At 45.6% G+C, this 25,142-nt stretch overlaps 3 protein-coding genes across 3 annotated transcripts; 2 read left to right on the plus strand and 1 right to left on the minus strand.

Moving 5' to 3' along the window:
• The first annotated feature begins 857 nt into the window (after positions 1-857).
• On the plus strand, positions 858-1,856 carry LOC135895177 (olfactory receptor 52E4-like). Its single transcript, XM_065423248.1, has one exon. The coding sequence runs from the start codon at positions 858-860 to the stop codon at positions 1,854-1,856; it is 999 nt and encodes a 332-aa protein (XP_065279320.1).
• Positions 1,857-3,919: 2,063 nt separating this feature from the next.
• LOC135874596 (olfactory receptor 51E1-like) lies at positions 3,920-4,867 on the plus strand. The gene has a single exon (XM_065399476.1). The coding sequence runs from the start codon at positions 3,920-3,922 to the stop codon at positions 4,865-4,867; it is 948 nt and encodes a 315-aa protein (XP_065255548.1).
• A 16,060-nt stretch (positions 4,868-20,927) lies between these two features.
• Positions 20,928-21,875, minus strand: LOC135872987 (olfactory receptor 52E4-like). The gene has a single exon (XM_065397444.1). It carries the CDS (start codon positions 21,873-21,875, stop codon positions 20,928-20,930), a length of 948 nt encoding a protein of 315 aa, XP_065253516.1.
• Positions 21,876-25,142: the final 3,267 nt, after the last annotated feature.

Genomic DNA, 25,142 nt, shown 5'->3' on the forward strand with positions numbered 1-25,142 from the left:
TTTTCTGTCTAAATTTTTCCTCCCAATCAGTTTTGCTAACAATTTTCCTCAGCTTTAGGGAATTAGTCCTCTTGGAGCACTAAGTGTGTATAGATAGTATTGGTTGGGAACTGTCCATTTGAATGTAAATCAGTTTCCTTGTTTATTTTCCCTTCCTATATCATGTGGTCTCTTCTTTGTCTCTTGTATACACTAAAGAGTCCCAGACTTTTTTATCCATAATAGAGACTGGGTGACCAAAACTGAACACATTCCCGAATATGTTATGCTCCATCCCATATCTTAGGGATCTGAACATTCTTTTGTTTTATCCACTGCTGGGAATGAGCAGCTGTTACTCTTGAGCTGCTATCAATGGTGCCCTGGTTGTTTCCCTGACGTATTTTCTAGTTGGGATGTTGCTCTCAGCACATATCTTGGAAAAATTTTGTTTCCCCCCCCCCTCTCTGATTTCGAGCAACTGGATGAATGGGGAACTGCCTTCAGTATGGACTCCCTATCCTGGCTCTCATTGTATTAAGGAACAATGATGGATAACCAGTATCCACACTTGTGTTTCCTGCGGATGCCTCTTAAGTTTCCCCCACCACAAAGTGTAGGAATTATTAATGCAGGGAGCACAACAAAAATATGGAATTGGATTTAGTAGGGTCATTATTCATAGTTATTCTCTCTGAATAATGAAAATGTAATTTTTCAGTGTGCGAAAAGTGATCAATCTGCTTCTCCCATGAGAACAGCCTCCACTAGTGCATGTAGTGTCTCATATTAATGTTGTCTCTCCATGCAGGCATTTCAGCTGTGACCATCACCCGAGATCCTGGGAACAAACAGAAAGTCAGGGGATCATACGGTAAATGCAGGAGACACCGTTCTGCCTCAGAGTTGGACACTTTCTCCCCTACACCATGTCAGATTCGAACAGAACTGACTTCACCAACCCCTCCACGTTCATCCTACTTGGCATTCCTGGCTTGGAGGCAGCCCATATCTGGATCTCCATTCCCTTCTGTGCTATGTACGCCATAGCCGTGTTGGGGAACTTCACCATCCTGTTCATCGTGAAGAGGGAGTCAAGCCTCCACGGGCCCATGTTCTATTTCCTCTGCATGCTGGCTGTCACTGACCTGGTCATGTCCACATCCACCGTACCCAAAATGCTGAGCATCTTCTGGTTCAATTCCAGGGAGATCAGTTTCAGTGCCTGCCTCACCCAGATGTATTTCGTTCACTCCCTCTCAGGGATGGAATCTGGAATCCTCGTGGCCATGGCTTTGGATAGCTACGTGGCCATCTGTAATCCTCTTAGACATTCCACGATCCTGAAAAACTCTGTTGTGGCCAAGATAGGTCTGGCCGTGGTGCTGCGAAGTGGCATACTCGCATTACCCTATCCCTTCCTGGTCAGGCGGTGGCCATATTGCAGAACCAACATCATCCCCCACTTTTATTGTCAGCATATAGCTGTGGTGAAGCTGGCCTGCACTGACATCCGCATCAGTAGTTACTATGGCCTGTTTGATCTTCTCTTTGTGATCGGAATGGATGGGTTTTTTATCGCCGTGTCCTATACTCAGATCCTCCGGACCATCTTCCGCCTCCCCACAAAGGATGCCCAGCTCAAAACTTTTGGGACCTGCATCTCTCATCTTTGTGCCATCTCAGCTTTGTACATCCCAGATGTATTCTCCTCTCTCATGTTCCGGTTTGGGCACAATGTGCCACTGCATTTCCTCGTTCTCATTAGCGGTGTGTACCACATGGTGCCCCCTGTGCTGCACCCCATCATTTACGGGGTGAGGACCAAACAGATCCGGGACAGGCTGCTCCAGCTCTTTACTCATAAAGAGATTTAAATGTTTTCTCTTTGTGCTCTGGCTCTCAGATTGAGCTCTGTGCAGAGCTGGCTAGTGCATGGTGCTGGTCATATTCCCTGAATCACTTACTGGATAGACAGAGAGACATTAAATCCTTTCCTGTCCTTACTGTGCTGTGTCAATGTGATGAACTGGGGAGTCAGTCTGTGTACACTACACTGGGTTGCCACCTTTCTAATTCCTGGTAGCTGGATCCCTGAAATTGCAATCTTGCCTCATCTCTTCTGTCAAGCCTCGACCCTGCTGTGTGTCTTCTCCCCAAGGCCCTTCCCCATCTCTTGATCCTCTTTTCCCCTCTCCTTGTCATCTGTGACCCAGTCATCTCTAAAACCAATATGTTCTCATATATTATAGCAAGTCATAAGAACATAAGAACGGCCGTAGTGGGTCAGACCAAAGGTCCATCTAGCCCGGTATCCTGTCTCCCGACAGTGGCCAATGCCAGATGTCCCAGAGGTACTCAACCTCACAGGTAAAAATCAAGTGATCTCTCTCCTGCCATCCAACTCCATCCTCTGACAAACAGAGTCTAGGGACACTATTCCATACCAATCCTGGCTAATAGCCATTAATGGACTTAACCTCCATGAATTTATCCAGTTCTCTTTTAAATGCTCTTATAGTCCTAGCCTTCATGACCTCCTCAGGCAAGGAGTTCCACAAGTTGACTGTGCGCTGTTTGAATCTCTCCTGATATGGGACCTGTTCCAAACCCCTAATCATTTTAGTTGCCCTTCTCTGAACCTTTTTTTGTGCCAGTATATTTTTTTTGAGATGAGGAGACCACATCTGTATACAGTATTCAAGATGTGGCCGTACCATCGATTTATACAGGAGAAATAATATATTCTCTGTCTTATTCTCTATCCCCTTAATTCACTTAAGGGACACAGGTTAGTGTTAAAATTTTAGTGTTTATTCTTAATTTGTTACTAACTCTGTGGAGAGAGAGACCCCATCAGGACTCCTGGCTGAGAAAGCCCTGGCTGGGATTATTTAGTTGGGATTGGTTCTGCTTTGAGCAGGGGATTGGACTAGATGACCTGCTGAAGTCCCTTCCAGCCCTGATATGATTCTGTGATACCTAGGATCTATGTCAGCTCGGGGAAGGGAGTGGGGTATAGTGGGTTACAGGAGGAGGCAGATACATCTGGGGTCTAAATTAGAAGATCAGAATGGCCATACCGGTTAAAACCAATGGTCCATGTCGCCCAGTAGCCTGTCTTCTGAGAGTGCCCAGTGCCAGGTGCTTCAGAGGGAATGAACAGAACAGGGCAATCAGGATATGATTCATGTGGAGCAGCTCAGCAGAAGAGGGAAGAAGCCCTGAGTCTGGGCTGTCTCAGCTTCAGCTGGCAGGAGTTCAAGCCTCCAAACCCAGTAGGAGCGGCTGAAGGAGGGGAAGAGGCCAGGCTGCCCCGGATGGAGTGGCAGAAGAATCTGTCAGTTCAGGCTGCCCCGAGCCCTAGCCACAGCCACAGAACAGAGGCGGGGGGAGAGAAGCTCTACTCATTTCTGTCCCCTCTATCTTACATACTGCAGCCAAAGAAGGGTTGTCTCATTTCCCTGGTTCTCAGATGAACCTCAGGGGGCTGTTTTTTTGTCTCCCCTCCTGGACCCTTTAGGGGCTGCTCACTTCCCTCCTCTCCCTTACCCTTTCTGGAAATATAGGCAGTTTCATGGCACCACTGGTATCGTCGCCGCACCGGTGGTCTGCTCCCTCTATGCTTATTTCCATGGGCTACAGGATCATAACAGGGGCCCTGCCAGAGGATCATCATGGGTCCATGACATCGTCCCACACTGTTCTACGGGATGAGCTTCACCGTTTTCTGGTGGACACCCATGATTTCAAGGGTAAGGTGAAGCTCCCTCTCCAGCGTTGGGGAAACTTCCATCTCGTCTTCTGGGCCACGAGGGCTGTTTTGGAGGAGTGTCGACCATCTCCTGAGATCCTGGGAACACATAGAAAGTCAGGGGAGCATACAGTAAATGCAGAAGACACTCTTATGCCTCAGAGTTGGACACTTTCTCCCTACGCCATGTCAGATTCTAACAGAACCAACTTCACCAACCCCTCCACCTTCATCCTACTCGGCATTCCTGGCTTGGAGGCAGCCCATATCTGGATCTCCATTCCCTTCTGTGCTATGTACGCCATAGCCATGTTGGGGAACTTCACCATCCTGTTCATCGTGAAGAGGGAGCCCAGCCTCCACGGGCCCATGTTCTATTTCCTCTGCATGCTGGCCCTCACCGACCTGGTCATGTCCACATCCACTGTACCCAAAATGCTGAGCATCTTCTGGTTCAATTCCAGGGAGATCAGTTTCAGTGCCTGCCTCACCCAAATGTATTTCGTTCACTCCCTCTCAGGGATGGAGTCTGGAATCCTCGTGGCCATGGCTTTTGATCACTACGTGGCTATCTGCAATCCCCTGAGACATTCCACCACCCTGACAAGCCCCGTGGTGGCCAAGATCGGCTTGGATGTGGTGCTGCGCAGTGGCATACTCGCATTACCCTATCCCTACTTGGCGTCACGGTGGCCATATTGCAGAACCAACATCATCTCCCACTTTTATTGTCGGCATATAGCTGTGGTGAAGCTGGCGTGCGCTGACATCCGCATCAGTACTTACTATGTCAAGTTTGATCTTCTCACTGTGATTGGAATGGATGCATTTTTTATCGCTGTGTCCTATTCTCTGATCCTCTGGGCCATCTTCCGCCTCCCCACAAAGGATGCCCGGCTGAAAACTTTTGGGACCTGCATCTCTCACGTTTGTGCCATCTTAGCTTTGTACATCCCAGATTTATTTTCCTCTCTCATGCTGCGGTTTGGCCACAATCTGCCACTGCATTTACTCATTCTCATTACCGGTGTGTACCACCTCGTTCCCCCTGTGCTGCACCCCATCATTTATGGGGTGAGGACCACGCAGATCCGGGTCAGGCTGCTCCAGCTCTTTGCTTATAAAAAGACCTAAATGTTTACAACTTGTGCTCTGGCTCTCAGACTGAGGTAGGTGCAGAACTGTCTGGTCCATGATGCTGGGGCCTCTTCCCTGAATCACTTACTGGACAGACAGAGACACATTAAACCCTTTCCTGTCCTTGCTGTGTTGTGTCAAAGTGATGAACTGGGGAATCAGTCTATGTGCACTACACTGGGTTGCCACCTTTCTAATTGCTGGTAGCTGGATCCCTGAAATTACAATTTTGCCTCATCTCTTCTGTCAAGCCTGAACCCTGCTGTGTGTCTTCTCCACAAGGTCCTGCCCCTGTCACTTGCTCCTGTCTTCCCCTCCCCTTGTCAGCCATGGCCCAGTCATCTCTAAAACCAATAGGTTCTCACATATTATGGCAAGTCACTTAAGGGGCACTGGTTAGTGTTAATATTTTAATGTTTATTCTTAATTTGTTACTAACTCTGTGGAGAGAGAGACCCCATCAGGACTCCTGGCTGACAAATCCCTGGCTGGGATGATTTAGTTGGGGATTGGTTCTGCTTTGAGGAGGGGGTTGGACTAGATGACCTCCTGAGGTCCCTTCCAACCCTGATATTCTATGATTCTATGATTCCTGGGATCTATCTCAGCTCTGGGAAGGGACTGAGGTATAGTGGGTTACAGTAGGGGGCAGATACATCTGGGGTATAAATAAGAAGATCAGAATGGCCATACCGGGTAAAACCAATGGTCCATGTCGCCCAGTAGCCTGTCTTCTGAGAGTGCCCAGTGCCAGGTGCTTCAGAGGGAATGAACAGAACAGGGCATTCAGGATATGATTCATGTGGAGCAGCTCGGCAGAAGAGGGAAGAAGCCCCAAGTCTGGGCAGTCTCAGCTTCAGCTGGCAGGAGTTCAAGCCTCCAAACCCAGTAGGAGCAGCTGAAGGAGGGGAAGAGGCCAGGCTGCCCCAGATGGAGTGGCAGAAGAATCTGTCAGTTCAGGCTGCCCCGAGCCCTAGCCACAGCCACAGAGCAGAGGCGGGGGGAGAGAAGCTCTACTCATTTCTGTCCCCTCTACCTTCCATACTGCTGCCAACCAGGGGTTGTCTCATTTCCCCGGTCCTTAGATGAACCTTAGGGGGTAGTCTTTATGTCTCCCCTCCCGGACCCTTTAGGGGCTGCTCACTTCCCTCCTCTCCCTTACCCTTTCTGGAGATATAGGCAGGTTTGCGGCACCACTGGTATAGTCGCCGCACCGGTGGTCTGCTCCCTCTATGCTCATATCCGTGGGCTACAGGATCATAACAGGGGCCCTGCCAGAGGATCATCATAGGTCCACGACATACGCCCACAGTGTTCTATGGGATGAGCTTCACCATTTTCTGGTGGCCACCCGCGATTTCAAGGGTAAGGTGAAGCTCCCTCTCCAGCGTTGGGGAGACTTCCATCTCATCTTCTGGGCCACGAGGGCTGTTTTGGAGGAGTGGCGGGGAATGGTGTAGACAATGGTGTAGAGAGGAGGGGTTTAGATTTATTAGAAACTGGGGAAACTTTTGGGATGGGGGAGCCTCTACAGGAAGGATGGGCTCCACCTAAACCAAAGTGGAACCAGGCTGCTGGCACTTAACATTAAAAGGCTTGCAGAGCAGTTTTTAAACTAAAAGATGGGGGAAAGCCAACTGCTGCAGCGGAGTACGTGGATCAGACAGAGACTTCTCTTAGAGGAGAGTCTATTGATAGAGATTCTGTAGGTTCTAGTCAGGAGGAGAGGATGGAAGAGGATAAACTATGGGCCAGATCAGATGAGAAACATTCACATAAAAAAGAATCGGACACATCAGAAAAGGGCAGAGAAATAAACAGGGACAAGTTTTTAAAGTGCTTCTACACAAATGCTAGAAGTGTAAATAATCAGATGGGTGAACTAGAGTGCCTTGTGTTAAAGGATCAGAGGGGTAGCCGTGTTAGTCTGAATCTGTAAAAAAATCTTGTGTTAAAGGAGGATATTGATATAATAGGCATCACAGAAACCTGGTGGAGTGGGGACAACCAATGGGACACAATCATTCCGGGGTACAAAATATATCGGAAGGACCAAACAAGTCTTGCAGGGGTGGGGGGTATAGCATTATATGTGAAAGAAAATGTAGAATCAAATGAAGTAAAAATCTTAAATGAATCCATAAGTTCCATACAATCTCTATGGATTGTAATTTCATTCTCTAATAAGAATATAACATTAGGAATCTATTATCGACCACCGGACCAGGAAAGTGATAGTGACGATGAAATGCTCAGGGAGATTAGAGCGGCTATCAAAATTAAGAACTCAATAATAGTGAGGGATTTCAATTATCCCTATATTGAGTGGGTACATGTCACCTCAGGACAAAATGCAGAGACAAAATTTCTGGATACTTTAAATGACTGCTTCTTGGAGCAGCTGGTACAGGAACCCACAAGGGGAAAGGCAAGTCTCAATTTAGTCCTGAGTGGAGCGCAGAAGCTGGTCCAAGAGGTAAGTATAACAGGACCGTCTGGAAATAGTGACCATAACATAATAAAATTTAATATTCCTGTGGTGGGAAGAACACCTCAAAAGCCCAACACTGTGACATTTAATTTAAAAAAGGGGACCTATGAGGAGGTTAGTTAAGCAGAAATTAAAAGGTACAGTGACTAGAGTGAAATCCCTGCAAGCTGCATGGACACTTTTCAAAGACATCATAATAGAGGCCAAACGTAAATGTATACCCCAAACTAAAAACCACAGAACAAGAATTAAAAAAGAGCCACCCTGGCTTAACAACAATGTAAAAGAAGCAGAGAAAGATAAAAAGACACCTTTTAAAAATTGGAAGTCAAATCCTAGTGAGGTAAATAGAAAGGAGCATAAACACTGCCAAATTAAGTGTACAAATGTAATAAGAAAAGCCAAAAAGGAGTTTGAAGAACAGCTAACCAAAAACTCAAAACGTAATAACAAAATGTTTTTTAAGTACATCAGAAGCAGGAAGCCTGCTAACCAACCAGTGGGGCCTCTGGATGATCGAGATACAAAAGGAGCACTTAAAGATGATCAAGTCATTGTGGAGAAACTAAATAAATTCTTTCCTTCAGTCTTCACAGCTGAGGATGTTAGGGAGATTTCCAAAGCTGAGCCGTCCATTATAGATGACAAATCTGTCACAGATTGAAGTGTCACTAGAGGTGGTTTGGAATTAATTAATAAACTTAACAGTAACAAGTCACCAGGACCAGATGGCATTCACCCAAGAGTTATGAAAGAACTTAAATGTTAAACTGCGGAACTATTAACTATGGTTTGTAACCTGTCCTTTAAATCGGGTTCTGTACCCAATGACTGGAAGATAGCTAATGTAACTCCAATATTTAAAAAGGGCTCTAGATGTGATCCCGGCAATTACAGACCGGTAAGTCTAACGTCAGTACCGGGCAAATTAGTTGAACCAATAGTAAAGAATAAAATTGTCAGACACATAAAAGAACATAACTTGTTGAGCAAAAGTCAACATGGTTTCTTGAAAGGGAAATTATGTTTTACTAATCTATTAGAGTTCTTTAAAGAGTGGTCAACAAACATGTGGACAAGGGGGATCCAGTGGACATAGTGTTCTTAGATTTCCAGAAAAGGAAAAAGGTCCCTCACCAAGGGCTCTTATGTAAATTAAGTTGTCATGGGATAAGAGGGAAGATCCTTTCATGATTTGAGAACTGGTTAAAAGACGGGAATAAAGGGTAGGAATAAATGGTAAATTTTGAAATGATACTAAACTGCTCAAGATAGTTAAGACCAAAGCAGAGTGTGAAGAACTTCAAAAACATCTCAGAAAACTAAGTGATTGGACAACAAAGTGGCAAATGAAATTTAATGTGGATAAATGTAAAGTAATGCACATTGGAAAAAATATCCCCAACTATACATACAATATGATGGGGGCTAATTTAGCTACTACTAATCAGGAGAGAGATCTTGACGTCATCGAAGATAGTTTTCTGAAGACATCCACCCAGTGTGCAGCGTCCGTCAAAAAAGCAAACAGGATGTTAGGAATCATTTAAAAAGGAATAGAGAATAAAATGGAGAATATTTTATTGCACTTATATAAATCCACGGTACTCCCACATCTTGAATACTGCATACAGATGTGCTATTCTCATCTCAAAAAAGATATACTGGCATAAGAAAAAGTTCAGAGAAGGGCAACTAAAATGATTAGGGGTTTGGAAAGGGTCCCATATGAGGAGAGATTAAAGAGGCTAGGACTTTTCAGCTTGGAAAAGAGGAGACTAAGGGGGGGTATGATAGAGGTATATACAATCATGAGTGATGTGGAGATAGTGAATAAGGAAAAGTTATTTACTTGTTGCCATAATATAAGAACTAGGGGCCACCAAATGAAATTAATGGGCAGCAATTTAAAAACAAATAAAAGGAAGTTCTTCTTCACACATCGCACAGTCAACCTTGCCTGAGGAGGTTGTGAAGGCTAGGACAATAACAGGGTTTAAAAGAGAACTGGATAAATTCATGGAGGTTAAGTCCATTAATGGCTGTTAGCCAGGATGGGTAAGGAATGGTGTCCCTAGCCTCTGTTTGTCAGAGGGTGGTGATGGATGGCAGGAGAGAGATCATTGCCTGTTAGGTTCACTCCCTCTGGGGCACCTGTCATTGGCCACTGTCAGTAGACAGGATATTGGGCTGGATTGACCTTTGGCCTGACCCAGTACGGCCGTTCTTGTGTTCTGAAGTTCTTATTAACCGGGAGGCAGGACATCGTGGTCTACAGGTGGGCCCGCAACTCTGTGAAAAGCCTTTCAGGTGGGTCATTGATTGTTGCAAAGGGCTGGATGGGGATTTCCTGCCCACGAGGATCCTCCTCAGCCCTCAGAATGAACCCAACCATCTTTTCAACATTGAACACCAGAGGCTCTAGGGTGGGTCTCCACAGATGCCAGGTGATCTCCTTCCTTTGTGATGTAGGTTACTCTGTGGTTTGCCTGCAGAAAACCCAGGTGGATCCAGCTGCTGAGACTAGTTGGCAGCTGGAGTGGTGGGACCAGGTATATTTTAGACATCTCAGTGCTCATTCTGCTTGGGTGGCCACTCTGCTGTCCCCCTATCTACAGCCTGAGATGCTGGGAGTTGCTGAGGTCATCCCAGGTTGACTGCTGCACCTCCAGACCTGTGTGGAGGGGCTGACATTGAATCTGTTCAATATCTACCTCCCAAATGCAGACCCGGAGTGGATGTGTTTCTATCAACAGGTGTCTGCCTTCCTCGGCACTTTGGATCCTCACGAGTGCCTGGGCCTTGTTGGGGATTTTAATACCATCTTTGAGGACCAGAATTGCACAGGGATTGAGAGCAGCCAGGCTGCTGAAGGCATCCTCGGAGAGCTCATCACTCCCTGCACGACCAGCACCCGTATGAGTATTCCACCTTTACCTATGTCCAGATGGAGTTCGATCAGTTGTGCTACTCCTGGTTGGACTGCATGTATGTATTTTGTTTCCATGTTGCCCGGGCCCACTCCTCCAGCATTTGACTGGCCCAGTTCTCGCCCACCATTTAGTGGCCATGATGGCCTCTCTCATCTCGGAGCTCACCCGTGGCTCTTCACCCTTCCGAACCCCCTGTAAATACTCCAAGAGTTGGGGCCACCTTATTGCTTACTGCTCAGGTTTTCCTTGAACGGGTCCTACAAGAGGGTGCTCCCCACCCACCCCTCACCCCAATGCCTCTGGAATTCTTGATTGGGCTCCTGCCCATGAGTCCCTCCGGTTCCCTCCCTTTCATAACCCGAGCCAGCTGAACATCCTGCAGCTGGTTCACTTCTGAATTCCACCAAGGGAAAAACTTTACATGCTCATGCTCCAAATGCTTCACTTCCTCAGATGCCCTGATACCAAGTGGCGGGACCTAGTACCACCTTCAGAGGGTGACGAACCCCGGTGGGCCACAAAGTACTCCACCCTGGTCACACAGCCCACTGGTGATATTGGTTGGTGGCTCCTTCATGGAGCTACATTGAGCACAGGCATGTACATGGCACAGTTCACCCCCATTCCAGATGCCTGCCCATTTTGTGTCACGAGGCAGACCCTGGCACACGCCTATCTAGAACGTGGAAGGTTGCAGCCCCTATTTCAACTCCTCCACAACTTCAACAGGAGGTTCTGTCTGCCCTTTTCCCCACACCTTTTCATATATGCTACCTGCTTTAGCTCAACATACAGGTTGTGGCCTGCAGGTCGCTTGTGTTAGAGGTGAAATATACTCTAATCTAAATGTGTAAAATTGTTAATAAAATAAATAATCAAACCCTAAGAAAATAAGAATTGTATAAGGAAATATATATAGGCACCAAGTAGGTTAGACTATAGGCTACCATAGCTGTAGGTTGCTAGTTGGTAATGGCCAGGGACTTTGTATTGACAGAGAAAGGGAGGCACATGTGTGTGGGGGTGACTTACAAAGGAAAGATAGAGCTGGACCTAAATGCACCAGGAAAAAGAGAGAGAGAGATAGATGAGACGAAACCCACTAGAACAGGGACTCCCTGTCTCTGCCATTTTGGGGAGCACTTTCCAAGGGAGATACAAACTCTCTCCCTGACCCCAAACACGCACTGTGTGTTCCAGAAACATTTCCTTCAGGGAAGACCGGCTGGATCAGTTCTGGAACGAGAGCACTTGGGGAAACACAGACGGCAGAGAAGCCACATTTCAGTGAAGAAAATAACTTGTGGCACTTTCCTGGCGTGGCCCATTCCCCTGCCACATCGGTGTAGCAACTTGAGGTTTGTTGTCACAGCCCTGCTCAAGCTCATACACCTGGACACTGACCAGTTAAGTGTGTTTGAGGCCCACAAACAAGACCCATGTGCTTTTGAGTCACAGCACTATTCAGGCCCTGCCTCTGGCTCTGGGTTTCTAGGACCACTCTCGCAGTGCAGCTTCCATTGTATTTCCTTTCCATCATGTCGCTTGATATCTGCCCGTACTGTCCTCTGGGGTTCTGTGCCTTGGGGAGAGCCAACAGCTGCAGGGGGCCCTTATACTGAACACTGTCCCCATATTTTCCACAGGAGTTCATTCTGGAAGTTATCTCGCTGCTGAGGGTGACTTGGGAAGCAAGAAAGGGTCTTCTACTACAATATATCTTCCGCCCTGGCCCATATGCAGCTTTTCTGTGTACAGCAATGCTCCCTCCGCCCCTCACAGCACAGTGGCGCGGACATGTTAGCCTTACTGAGACAAGGAGCACAGTAGCTCTGCCAATGAACCTGCGCACGTGGATTGCCCAGCTTCTGCATGAGAACTTTGAAGAGATCACTGAGGCCGATTACCGCCATGTGAGAGATCACATCAACACCCTATTCTGCATCTAGGCATGCATGCAGCCCTCACCCTCCTCGCCCCAAGAGCCTGCGCCCAACAACTTCCTTCCCAAAATAAAAGCCACTTACCGGGCACATCCTCTGGTGTTTGTTCTTCCCCAAGCACCATCCGCTGCGACTGGCTACCTTCCTCATGGCTTGAAAACAGATCCTGGATCCTCCTCAGCACCCTCGCTTTCACTTTCCTCCTCCTCCTCCTTGTTGAACTTGGCTCTGAAGTGTCCATGGTGGTCTTCGGAGTGGAGGTGGGGTTGCCTCCAGAGTGGCAGTTTGCATCTCGTGCTTTGCGGTAGACATTCCGCCGCTCCTTCACTTTAACCATGCACTGCAGTGCGTCCCGGTCATGGCCCCTTTCCATCATGTCACTTGATATCTGCCCAAAGGTGTCGTAATTCTTATGGCTGGAGCGCAGGGGGGACTGGACAGCTTCCTCCCCCCAAACACTGATGAGGTCCAGCACCTCGCCATTGCTCCATACTGGGGATCGCCTGTCGCGTGGAGGTATGGCCACCTGGAAAGATTTGCTGAGATCATGCCACACTTTGCTGAGCAAACAGGAAGGGGATTTTGAAAATTCCCAGAGAATTTAAAGGGTGGGTCTGACGGCTGGTCTCCTTAGGGTAGGGCAGTAGAGTTCAAAGTGATGACCAGAGTGGCTAGAACAGAATTTCTCAGTATGAATCAGGAGGGTTCCCGACTTGTAACCTCCTCCTTGTGTTTCCTCCTGATATCCCACTTCCCCACTTACCTTTGGGCTTAGGTCCTCATCCCCTGCAAACCTAGTTTAAAGCCTTCCTCACTAGGTTAGCAAGCCTGCCTGCGAAGATGCTCTTCCTTCTCTTTGTTAGGGGGATCCCAACTCTTCCTAGGAATCCTTCTTCTCAGAACAACATCCCAGAGTCAAAGTATCCAAAGCCCTCTCTCCGACACCACCTGCATAACCACGTATTCACCTCCAGAATTTGACGGTCCCTACCTGGGCCTTTTCCTTCAACACAGAGGATGGATGAGAACACGACTTGTGCCTCAAACACTTTTATCCTTCTTCCCAGAGCCACGTAGTCTGCAGTGATCTGCTCAAGATAATTCTTGGCAGTACCATTGGTGCCCACATGGAGAAGTAGGAAGGGGTAGCGGTCCGAGGTCTTGATCAGTCTTAGCAAACACTCTGTCACATCCTGGATTCTAGCTCCAGGCAAGCAGCACACTTCTCGGGCTGCACATTTCTCTATACATAGTGCAAAACAGCACACTTCTCTATACATAATGGATAGAGCCCCAGGACGTGCTTCAGGGTGTCAAATCAATGCAGTGTGTGTCATTCTACGGCCCTGATTAGGGCCTTTTGGTAGCAGTACACTAGGTATAATAAATAATAATCTTCATTCAATGCATGTAGAGGTTGTGGTTCAGAGTGAGGAAGTTACTCTGGTCACCCAGTGAAAAAGATCACCCAGCGAATCCATGGCAGAGCTGGGACTCTTTGCTCCCAGCTCACTAGTCTCTGCTGATGCTTTATCTCTAGTTCATGGTCTGGGGCCAAATCCTCAGATGCTGTAAGTGGGTGCAGCCCCATGGAAATCAGGGGAAATCCCTCACTAGAGAAATAAAGGGAGAGAGAACATCACACCTCTGTGCTGCTGCATGGAACATACGAGCCAGGACTGAGAGACACTAAGCAATGGATTGGCAGCTAGGGAATCATGGGTGATGTTCCTGGCTCAAGACACTTCCCCTTCTGGTGCCTTAGTTTTCCCATCTGTAAAAGGGGGATACCTCCTGGAAGTAGTGAGCAATAGTCTGTAAAGCACCTATCTATGGTTTCCATGTGACACCGTGTCTCAGTGTGACAAAGCAGAGGATGCCAAATTCGCGACAATCAGCTGAGAAATACGGCAGACTCAGCCCAGAATGCTGGTTATTCTATCATTAGATTATACCAAGTCAGTAACAAATGTAAACTTCTGTCTCACCACACTGGTTAACTAGAAGCCAAAAATACAGTCTCCTTGGGCATCCCAGCCCTTGGCTCACCTATCGAACACCGGGCACCATGATGAGCAGCTAGTGAAACCCAATTTCACCACATTTAGAGTCCTTCTATTCTCAAGAGATCAGCCACTTGGACCGGCCTATATATTACTCAGATCATCAGTCCTTGTTCAGAGCTTACCTTTTGAAAAGCCAGTCCAGAGAAATGAAGACAAGATGGAGATGTATCAGGGGTCCTTCCATATCTTCTCCTCCTTGCATGGAATTTTACCATCCCAAACAAAGCCCAGAGTCCATGTGGCTGGTAAATTATGGTCCCAAATTGGAGTGCAGGGTCACACGAGCATACCACGTATCCTTACATGCTTTGATGACAGAGAAGAACAGCCATTGATCATATTCTTAGAGAGGTGTATTGCTTCTTTGGCTCATTGTGAGAGGTAAGTGTCCTTGATGGTCCATCAAAACATAGCTGTGTGGCCTTATCTACCAGAGGGGTGCTACCCAGGAACACAACACATGTGTTTGATAAAAGTCCATGGCCAATATTCAATATTTCACACAGAAAGATGATTTATAAATTAGGACAGAAAATATTATATTGCTTCCATATAAAACCATGCTACGCCCACATCTTTAATATTGAATGCTCCGTGACAATCTGGCTGGTGATAGGGTGCTGGGCCGTCTTCCCTGAAGCACTTACCAGATATACAGAAAGCCTTTAAACTCTTTCCTGACCTCACTGTGCTGTGTCAGCATGACAAGCTGGGGAACTGGTCTATGAACAATATAATAGGCTGCCACCTTTCTAACTGCTGCTAACTGGACGCCCAAAAACCAGCCCCTTGCCTCACCTCTTTTGCCAAGACTCCACTCCTGTTTTGCCTCTTCTCCCCCAAGTACCTGCCCCTGCCACTTGCTCCTTTCTTTGACTTCCCCATCACTTGCTAGATTATTTCCATGTCCTCCCCTCACCCCAAGCTGCAAGAGAGACATTTCAGTTTTTGATAGGGGTTGCAACTTTAACAGTGAGAAAAGTGGCTACTTAGATTATTGAAACCTCCATTTTTTGGCAGAAGCACTGTATCTAATTCCTACATAAAAGAAGGAAAATTTATTAAATATGAGACACCCTCAGCCCTAATACTAACACGTCCTGAAATCCTTAGACAAATCACTTAAAGGACACTGGTTAGGTATAAAATTTTAATGTATATTCTTATTTTGTTACTACCTCCATGGAGAGAGGGACCCAGTCAGGACTCCTGGGTTCTATGTCAGCTCTGGAAGGTGAGTTGGTTCAAGTGGGGGGCAGATAAATCTTGGGACTACATAAGAACATTGGAATGCAGATATTGGGTACAAACAATAGTTCATCTAGCCCAGTATCCTGTTTGCCAAGAATGGCCAATATCATGTGCCTCAGAGGGAATGAACAGAACATGGAAATCATCAAGCGATTCATGTCGCCCACACCCAGATTCTGGCAAACAAAGGCTAGAAACATCATCCCTGCCCATCTTCGCTAATAGCCACTGAAGGACCTTATCTAGCCCTTATTGGAACCCTGTTACAATTTTGGCCTTCACAACATCCTCTGGCCCAGAGTTGCGCAGATTGACTGTAAAGAAATGCTTTCTTTTTTTTTGTTACAAAACTGCTGCCTATTAATTTCATTGGGTGACCCCCAGTTCTTCTGTTACATGAAGGAGTAAATAACAATTCCTTATTCTTTTTTTCCAAACCATGCATGATTTTACATACCTCATATCCCACCTTTGTCATCTCTTTTCCAAGCTGAAAAGTCCCAGACTTTTAAATTTCTCCTCATATGGAATGTGTTCCACAATCCTTATAATTTTGGTTGCCTTTCTTTGAGCCTTTTCCAATGCCCCAGAAGAGGGATCCGAGAGGGGAGGTGTTGTTCAGCTCTTCAAAACCAGAGAACCTGGATGAGTCAAGAGAAGCTAGGGCAGGAGAGAGGCACAAGGGTGGCAGAGGGGACTCTTGGGTAGCAGGGCTATGGCTGCAGCACAGAGACAGATTCCAGATGCAGGAGAAGACATGAGTTGCAGGAGGGACAAAGTATGCTCCAGGGACGTGTGGACAATGTAATGGCTATTGGAAAACATAATCCCAACTATACATATAAAATGATGAGGTTTAATTTAGCTGTTACCACTCAAGTAAGAGAGTTTGGCATCATTGTGTATTGTTCTCTGAAAACATCCACTGAATGTGCAGCAGGGAATCAGTTATAAAGTGAAAGATAATAAGATTGAAAATATTGTATTGCCGCTATATAAATCCATGGTACGCCCACACCTAAAATACTGCCTGCGGATCTGGTCGTCCCTTCTCAAAAAGATATATTGGAATTGAAAAATTTATGGAAAAGGGCAACAAGAATGATTAGGGGTATGGAACAGCTTCCATATGAGGAGTGATTAATAAGACTGGGTCTTTTCAACTTGAGAAAGAGACAACTAAGGGGGGATATGAGAGAGGTCTATAAAATCATGAATGGTGTGGAGAACGTGAATAAGGAAGTGTTATTTACTCTTTCTCATAACAGAAACACTAGGAGTGACCCAGTTAAATTAATTGGCAGTGGTTTAAAAGAAATGAAGGGAAGCATTGCCAGCAGATCGAGGAACGTGATCGTTCCCCTTTATTCGACATTGGTGAGGCCTCATCTGGAGTACTGTGTCCAGTTTTGGGCCCCACACTACAAGAAGGATGTGGAAATATTGGAGAGAGTCCAGCGGAGGGCAAGAAAAATGATTAGGGGTCTGGAGCACATGACTTATGAGGAGAGGCTGAGGGAACTGGGATTGTTTAGTCTCCAGAAGAGAAGGATGAGGGGGGATTTGATAGCTGCTTTCAACTACCTAAAGGGGGGTTCCAAAGAGGATGGATCTCGGCTGTTCTCAGTGATGGCAGATGACAGAACAAGGAGCAATGGTCTCAAGTTGCAGTGGGGGAGGTCTAGGTTGGATATTAGGAAACAATATTTCACTGGGAGGGTGGTGAAGCACTGGAATGCATTACCTAGGGAGGTGGTGGAATCTCCTTCCTTGGAGGTTTTTAAGGCACGGCTTGACAAAGCCCTGGCTGAGATGATTTAGTTGGGAATTGGTCCTGGTTTGAGCAGGGGGTTGGACTAGATGACCTCCTGAGGTCCCTTCCAACCCTGATATTCTATGATTCTATTTCTTCACACAGCACACAGTCAAGCTGTGAAGTTATTTGCCAGAGGATGTTCTGAAGGCCAAGACTATTATGGCTTTCAAAAAGAACTAGATGAATTCATGGAGGATAGGTCCATCAATGACTATTAGCCAGGATGGGCAGACATGATGTCCCTAACCTCTGTTTGCTGGAAGCTGGGAAAGAATTAATGGGGAATGAATTATTTGAGAATTATCTATTCTGTTCATTCCCTCTGAAGCATTTGACATTGGCCACTGTTGGAAGACAGGATTCTGGGCTAGATGGACCTTTGGACTATAAGTTCACTGAGAAAGGAAATGGTGTGAAGATGTTGTGTTGTGTTGTGTTTTCCTGAATCTGGGTATCTCTTCTGCTCTCTAAACTAGAGGAATTGTTTTAGCAACTTGTCAATGGGTTTCCAGGGGGCCCCATTCTGAGATTGCTCAAATAGGGCAAACTGCAAAGAACGGGGCAGACAATCCCCCAAACGGGTGGTTATCCTAATACTTGGATTTAACAAGGCAGGAACAAAACAGCTTTCATAATGCTTTACTGCTTACACAGAAGCTAAAATCCAGGTCCCTTAAAACCACCCAGCCTTGGGCTTCCACCCAGACAGCCAAGTCAAGTATGATGATGATTATTGAACATCTTGTTCATCATATCATAAAGTTCTACCAATCCCAAAGGATTATATACAACACCTCCCATGTGAATGAATATTTCAGATATTACTCAAATACTCACTTAGAGCCAATTCTTATTAACTAAACTCAGATTTATTTAAAAAGAGAGATTATTGGTTAAAAGATAATTATACATAGAGACATGATTAGAGTTTTTAAGTCAGTTTCATAGTAGAGATGGCTGGCTTCAGAGTTCCACAGAGTTCTTTCAGAATTAGTCAAGAGATTATAGTCCAATATTAAAATATTCATTATCAGGGTGATCAGGGTGTAACTGGAGACCAGAGTCTTGTGACTCAAGCTTCCCCTGATGATGATTATGCAGATCTGAGATAAAAAGGATCAGGTTCCAAGAGCCCTTTTTACAGTTCATGGCAGCAGAGCAGACCTTGGGTGAACAATAGGCTTTTGAAGTAACCTTCTATTTCCTAACCATCACTGGTAATTAACTACCTGGATTAACATAAGGTAATTATCCATTAAGCAGTTTATAGAGAGTTCACAAGAAACTTTAAAGAGACATAATGAAAATGAGATTATTGCACCCAAGTTCCATCTAATAATATTTCCTTTTCATCTCTGAATAAACCGAATACAGCTCCAGACAGGAATCGTTTGGTTACACTTCTAACCTCTAACAAGCTGTTGGGAAACAGAGACTACTAGAGTAACTAACTTCTTCCAGTTCTTTAATAATACAAGTCTACATTTCAAAGCTGTAGCCTAACTAAGATGGAATAGTCTTAACTACCATTTACATACTTTTCTAACCTGTCTCTAAAGAGTGAATCTGGGTCAATAGCCTGCAAGTTGCTTAACTCTTTCTGGCCATGTGTCACACAACCCCTTTTCCATGGCCTGGGGCTGTTTACTTTAGCAATCATGTGACCCAAAAAGGAGAAACTGGAAACAGAGTGCGCCCAAGGGGGAGCTCTGGGAAGGGTGGGCTGAAGCAATTGGAGAGTCTGGGGGAGCTGAGCCAAAGCTAGCCTCAGGGCCTTAGTGCTTGGTGTGCAGGTTTCTGCTCCCAGATGGAGGCACTAGAACAGATGAGAAGCTGGATATGAGTCAACAGTGTGCTCTTGTTGCCAAGAAGGCTAACAACATTTTGGGCTGTATAAGTAGGGGCATTGCCAGCAGATCGAGGGACGTGATCGTTCCCCTTTATTCGACATTGGTGAGGCCTCATCTGGAGTACTGTGTCCAGTTTTGGACCCCACACTAAAAGAAGGATGTGGAAAAATTGGAAAGAGTCCAGCGGAGGGCAACAAAAATGATTAAGGGTCTGGAGTGCACGACTTATGAGGAGAGGCTGAGGGAACTCGGATTGTTTAGTCTCCAGAAGAGAAGAATGAGGGGGGATTTGATAGCAGCCTACAACTACCTGAAGGGGGGTTCCAAAGAGGATGGAACTCGGCTGTTCTCAATGGTGGCAGATGACAGAACAATGAGCAATGGTATCAAGTTGCAGTGGGGGAGGTCTAGGTTGGATATTAGGAAACTCTATTTCACTAGGAGGGTGGTGAAGCATTGGAATGCGTTACCTAGGGAGGTGGTGGAGTCTCCTTCCTTGGAGTTTTTAAGGCCCGGCTTGACAAAGCCCTGGCTGGGATGATTTAGTTGGGAATTGGTCCTGCTTTGAGCAGGGGATTGGACTAGATACCTCCTGAGGTCCCTTCCAACCCTGATATTCTATGATTCTATGATTCTATAAGGACCGGGGAAATGAGACAACCCCTGGTTGGCAGCAGTATGGAAGGTAGAAGGGACAGAAATGAGTAGGGCTTCTCTCCCCCGCCTCCACTCTGTGGCTGCAGCTAGGGCTTGGGGCAGCCAGAACTGACAGATTCTTCTGCCACTCCATCCGGGGCAGCCTGGGCTCTTCCCCTCCTCCAGCTGCTCCTACTTGAGTTGGAGGCTTGAACTCCTGCCAGCTGAATCTGAGACTGTCCAGACTCAGGGCTTCTGCCTCCTTCTGCCGAGCTGCTCCACAGGAATGACATAGTGATTGCCATGTTCTGTTCAATCCCTCTGAAGCATCTGGTACTGGGCACAGTCAGAACACAGGCTACTCGGCTACATGGACCATTGGTTTTACCCGGTATGGCCATTCTAATCTTCTTATTTACACCCCAGATGTATCTGCCTCCTACTGTAACACACTATACCCCACTCCCCTCCCAGAGCTGAGATAGATCCCAGGAATCATAGAATCACAGAATATCAGTGTTTGAAAGGAACCCAGGAGGTCATCTAGTCCAACCCCCTGCTCAAAGCAGAACCATTCCCGAACTAAATCATCCCAGCCAGGGCTTCGTCAGCCAGGAGTCCTGATGCAAACTCTCTCTCCACAGAGTTAGTAACAAAGTAAGAATAAACATTAAAAATTTAACCCTTAAGTGACTTGCCAGATGTGAGAACATATTGGTTTTAGAGATGACTGGGTCGCAGCTGACTAGGGGAGGAGAAGACAGGAGAAAGTGACAGAGGCAGGGCCTTGGGGAGAAGACACACAGCAGGGTTCAGGCTTGACAGAAGAGGTGAGGCAAGATTGCAATTTCAGGGATCCAGCTACCAGCAATTAGAAAGGTGGCAACGTAGTGTAGTGTACATAGACTGACTCCCCAGTTCATCACATTGACACAGCACAGTAAGGACAGGGAAGGGTTTAATGTGTCTCTGTCTCTCCAGTAAGTGATTCAGGGAAGAGGCCCCAGCACCATGGACCAGCCAGCTCTGCACAGAGCTCAATCTGAGAGTCAGAGCACAAGGAGAAAACATTTAGGTCTTTTTATAAGCAAAGAGCTGGAGCAGCCTGCCCCGGATCTGTTTGGTCCTCACCCCGTAAATGACGGGGTGTAGCACGGGGGGAATGAGGTGGTACACACCGGTAATGAGAATGAGGAAATGCAGTGGCAGATTGTGGCCAAACCGCAGCATGAGAGAGGAAAATAAATCTGGGATGTACAAAGCTAAGATGGCACAAACGTGAGAGATACAGGTCCCAAAAGTTTTCAGCCGGGCATCCTTTGTGGGGAGGCGGAAGATGGCCGTGAGGATCTGAGTATAGGACATGGCGATAAAAAACCCATCCATTAAAATCACAGTGAGAAGATCAAACAGGCCATAGTAACTATTGATGCGGATGTCAGCGCAGGCCAGCTTCACCACAGCTATATGCTCACAATAAAAGTGGGGGATGATGTTGGTTCTGCAATATGGCCACCGTCTCACCAGGAAGGGATAGGGTAATGCGAGTATGCCACTGCGCAGCACCACAGCCAAGCCGATCTTGGCCACCACTGGGTTTGTCAGGATGGTGGAATGTCTCAGGGGATGGCAGATGGCCACGTAGCGATCAAAAGCCATGGCCACGAGGATTCCAGACTCCATCCCTGAGAGGGAGTGAACAAAATACATTTGGGTGAGGCAGGCACTGAAACTGATCTCCCTGGAATTGAACCAGAAGATGCTCAGCATTTTGGGCAGGGTGGATGTGGACATGACGAGGTCGCTGACGGCCAGCATGCAGAGGAAATAGAACATGGGCCCGTGGAGGCTGGGCTCCCTGTTCACAATGAACAGGATGGTGAAGTTCCCCAACGTGGCTATGGCGTACATAGCACAGAAGGGAATGGAGATCCAGATATGGGCTGCCTCCAGGCCAGGAATGCCAAGTAGGATGAAGGTGGAGGGGTTGGTGAAGTTGGTTCTGTTAGAATCTGACATGGCGTAGGGGAGAAATTGTCCAACTCCGAGGCATAAGAGTGTCTACTGCATTTACCGTATGCTCCCCTGACTTTCTATGTGTTCCCAGGATCTCGGGTGATGGTCACAGATGAAATGCCTGAATGGAGAGACAATGTTAATATGAGACACTGCATGCACTAGTGGAGGCTGTTCTCATGGGAGAAGCAGATTGATCACTCTTCACACACTGAAAAATGACATTTTCATTATTCAAAGAAAATAACTATGAACAATGACCCTACTAAATCCTATTCCATATTTGTATTGTGCTCCCTGCATTAATAGTTCGTACACATTTTGGTGCGGGAACCTTAAGAGGCACCAGCAGGAAACACAAGTGTGGATACTGGTTATCCATCATTGTTCCTTAATGCAATGAGAATCAGGATAGGGAGTCCATAATGAAGGGAGTTCCCCCATTCATCCAGTTGCTCGAAATCAGAGAGGGGAAAAAAACAAAATTTTGCACAGATATGTGCTGAGAGAAACATCCCAACTAGAACATACCTCAGGGAAAAGACCTGGACACCATTGATAGCAGCTCAAGAGAAACACCTGCTCATTCACAGTAGTGGACAAAATAAAAGAAATGTTCAGATCCCTAAGATATGGGATGGAGCATAACATGTTCGGGAATGTGTTCAGTTTGGGTCACCCAGTCTCTATTAAGGAGCTAAAAGTCTGGGACTCTTTAATGTATACAAGAGACAAAGAAGAGACCACATGATATAGGAGAGGAAAATAAACAAGGAAACTGATTTACATTCAAATGGACAGTTCCCAACCCATACTATCTATACACACTTCATGCTCCACGAGAACTAATTCCCTAAAGCTGAGGAAAATTGTTAGCAAAACTGATTGGGAGGAAAAATTTAGACAGAAAAATATAAATGAATATTGGTAATTCTTTGATAACAATTTATTAGATATTAGAAAACTCACGATTCCAGAGTCAACAAAGTGAACAATTTTGGGTAAAAACTCAGTTTAGTGGTAAAGTGAAGGCAACAATTAGAGGGAGGGAAGCAATATGTAACAAAGAGGAAAAAGGGACAATAGCTAGCCAACCATAGAAATCAGAAGTTAAGAAAATTGATAAGGAACGTTAAGACATCAGGGAAAACGTTATGTATTGCAGGGCTATGGATCACAAAAAGGAGTTTATTAAATATATTAGGAACAAGATAAATCCTCAAAAATAATTATGTCAATTCCTGTGTTAAATGTAAAATATTGAAATATAAAAGGAAAGGTTTTTTTATAAAAGAATTGACAAGGTTAAGAACTATGGAAAAGCGGGTATGGGATTAGTTAAAAAAAGTCTAGATATGTAAGTAATGCCATTCACCAACAGGGTTTATGCAAAACAGATCTTGTCAAATAAACCTGATTTCATCCTTTTATGAGAGTACACATTGGTTGATCAAGGGTACACATTTGGTGGATCAAGGGAACCACGCAGATGCAACGAACCTTGATTTCTCAGAGGCATTTGATTTAGCAGTGGAAAATACTGAGTTGGTGAGTTGGAGCAAGGGAAGGATTTTACCTTTGCACATGGGATTGGTGAAATAAACTGAATCCAGTTCGGAGGTCCACATTTGAAAAAAAGATGTTGAAAACTTGGAGAGGGTGCAGGAACGAGCCACAAAAATTCTTGGAGGATAGAGAAAAAGATGGACTGTTAGACTTGAAGATATAGAGCTCTTAACTTATGAAAAATATTATCCAATGGAGACTTCCATGGGGAGAAAATAATGTAATCTACCAGACAAAGGCCGAGTGAGTCCTAAGGGCTGGAAGCTGAAGTCAGGTAAATTCCAGCTTGAAATTAGGGCCAAATATTTAGCTCTGATGGTGATTAACCTTTGGGACACACTGAAAAGGGAAGTGTTGGATTCTCCAATTCCCCATATTGGCAGATCCAGACTGGATGTTTTTCTGGAAGATCTGCTTGAAGGGTGGTTTACACTTAAAATGCTACAGCGGTGCTGCCATAGTGCTTCACTATAGACACTACTTACACAGACGGAAGGGGTTCTCCCCTCAGCACAGGTAATGCCCAAGAGGTGGTAGCTAGGTCGATGGAAGAATTCATCCCATGCTGTCTACACCAGGGCACAGATTATCCAATAAATTCTTGGAATGTATTGGAGACAATTTTTTGTTCCATCAGCTGGAGAAACCTACTTGGAGACAGGCTGTTCTAGACTTGATTTTGACGTATAAGGAGCAACTGGTTGAGAATTTGAAAGAGGAAGGCAACTTGGGAGAAAGTGATCATGAAATGATAGAGTTTATGATTCTAAGGAATGGTAGGAGGGAGAACAGCAAAATAAAGACAATGGATTTCAAGAAGGCAGACTTGAGCAAACTCAGGGGAGTAGGTAGGCAAGATCTCATGGGAAGCAAGTCTAAGGGGAAAAACAATAGAAGACAGCTGCCTGTTTTTCAGAGAGACATTATTAAGGGCACAAGAGCAAACTATCCCCCTGCGTAGGAAAGATAGGAAGTATGGCAAGAGACCGCAATGACTTAACCAGGAGATCTTGAATGATTTAAAAATCAAAAAAGGATCCTACAAAAAGTGAAAACAAGGTCACATTACAAAGGAGATATATAAGCAAATAATACATGTATGTAGGGGCAAAATTAGAAAGGCCAAAGCACAAAAGATCAAAATAACTAGAGACAAAAGGGTAACAAGAAAACATTCTACAAATACATTAGAAGCAAGCGGAAGACCAAGGACAGGGCAGGTCCATTACTACATAATAAGAAGAAATGCGGAAATGGCGGAGTTGTTTAATGACTTATTTGTTTCGGTTTTCACCAAGACAGTTAGTGCATACTCTGAAGGAACTGACTTAGGAAGGATCTGAGCAATTAGTTATTATCTTTGAAAAGTCATGGGAGACAGGGGAGATTCGGGAAGACTTGAAAGAGCACATATAGTGCCTATCTATAAAAAGGGAAATAAGGGAAACTCAGGCAATTACCTACCAGTCAGCTTAACTTCTGTACCAGGTAAGATAATGTCACAGTATATTAAGGAATCAAGATAATGAAGTGATAAGTGATAGTCAGCATGGATTTCTCAAGAACAAAGCATGTCAAACCAACCTTTGAGCTTTCTTTGACAGCATAACAAGCCCTGTGGATGTGTGGAAGCAGTAGATGTGGTATCTTTAGACATTATTACAGCTTTTAATACAACCTTGCATAACTTTCTCATTAGGAAAC

Source organism: Emys orbicularis, chromosome 1 (assembly GCF_028017835.1).
Source record: "Emys orbicularis isolate rEmyOrb1 chromosome 1, rEmyOrb1.hap1, whole genome shotgun sequence".
In the NCBI taxonomy this organism is placed as follows: domain Eukaryota; kingdom Metazoa; phylum Chordata; order Testudines; family Emydidae; genus Emys; species Emys orbicularis.

Bases quoted from the DNA above. Each gene is read 5' to 3' on its own strand.
- LOC135895177 (XM_065423248.1), top strand. From the start codon at position 858: ATGCAGGAGACACCGTTCTGCCTCAGAGTTGGACACTTTCTCCCCTAC.
- LOC135874596 (XM_065399476.1), top strand. From the start codon at position 3,920: ATGTCAGATTCTAACAGAACCAACTTCACCAACCCCTCCACCTTCATC.
- LOC135872987 (XM_065397444.1), bottom strand. From the start codon at position 21,875: ATGTCAGATTCTAACAGAACCAACTTCACCAACCCCTCCACCTTCATC.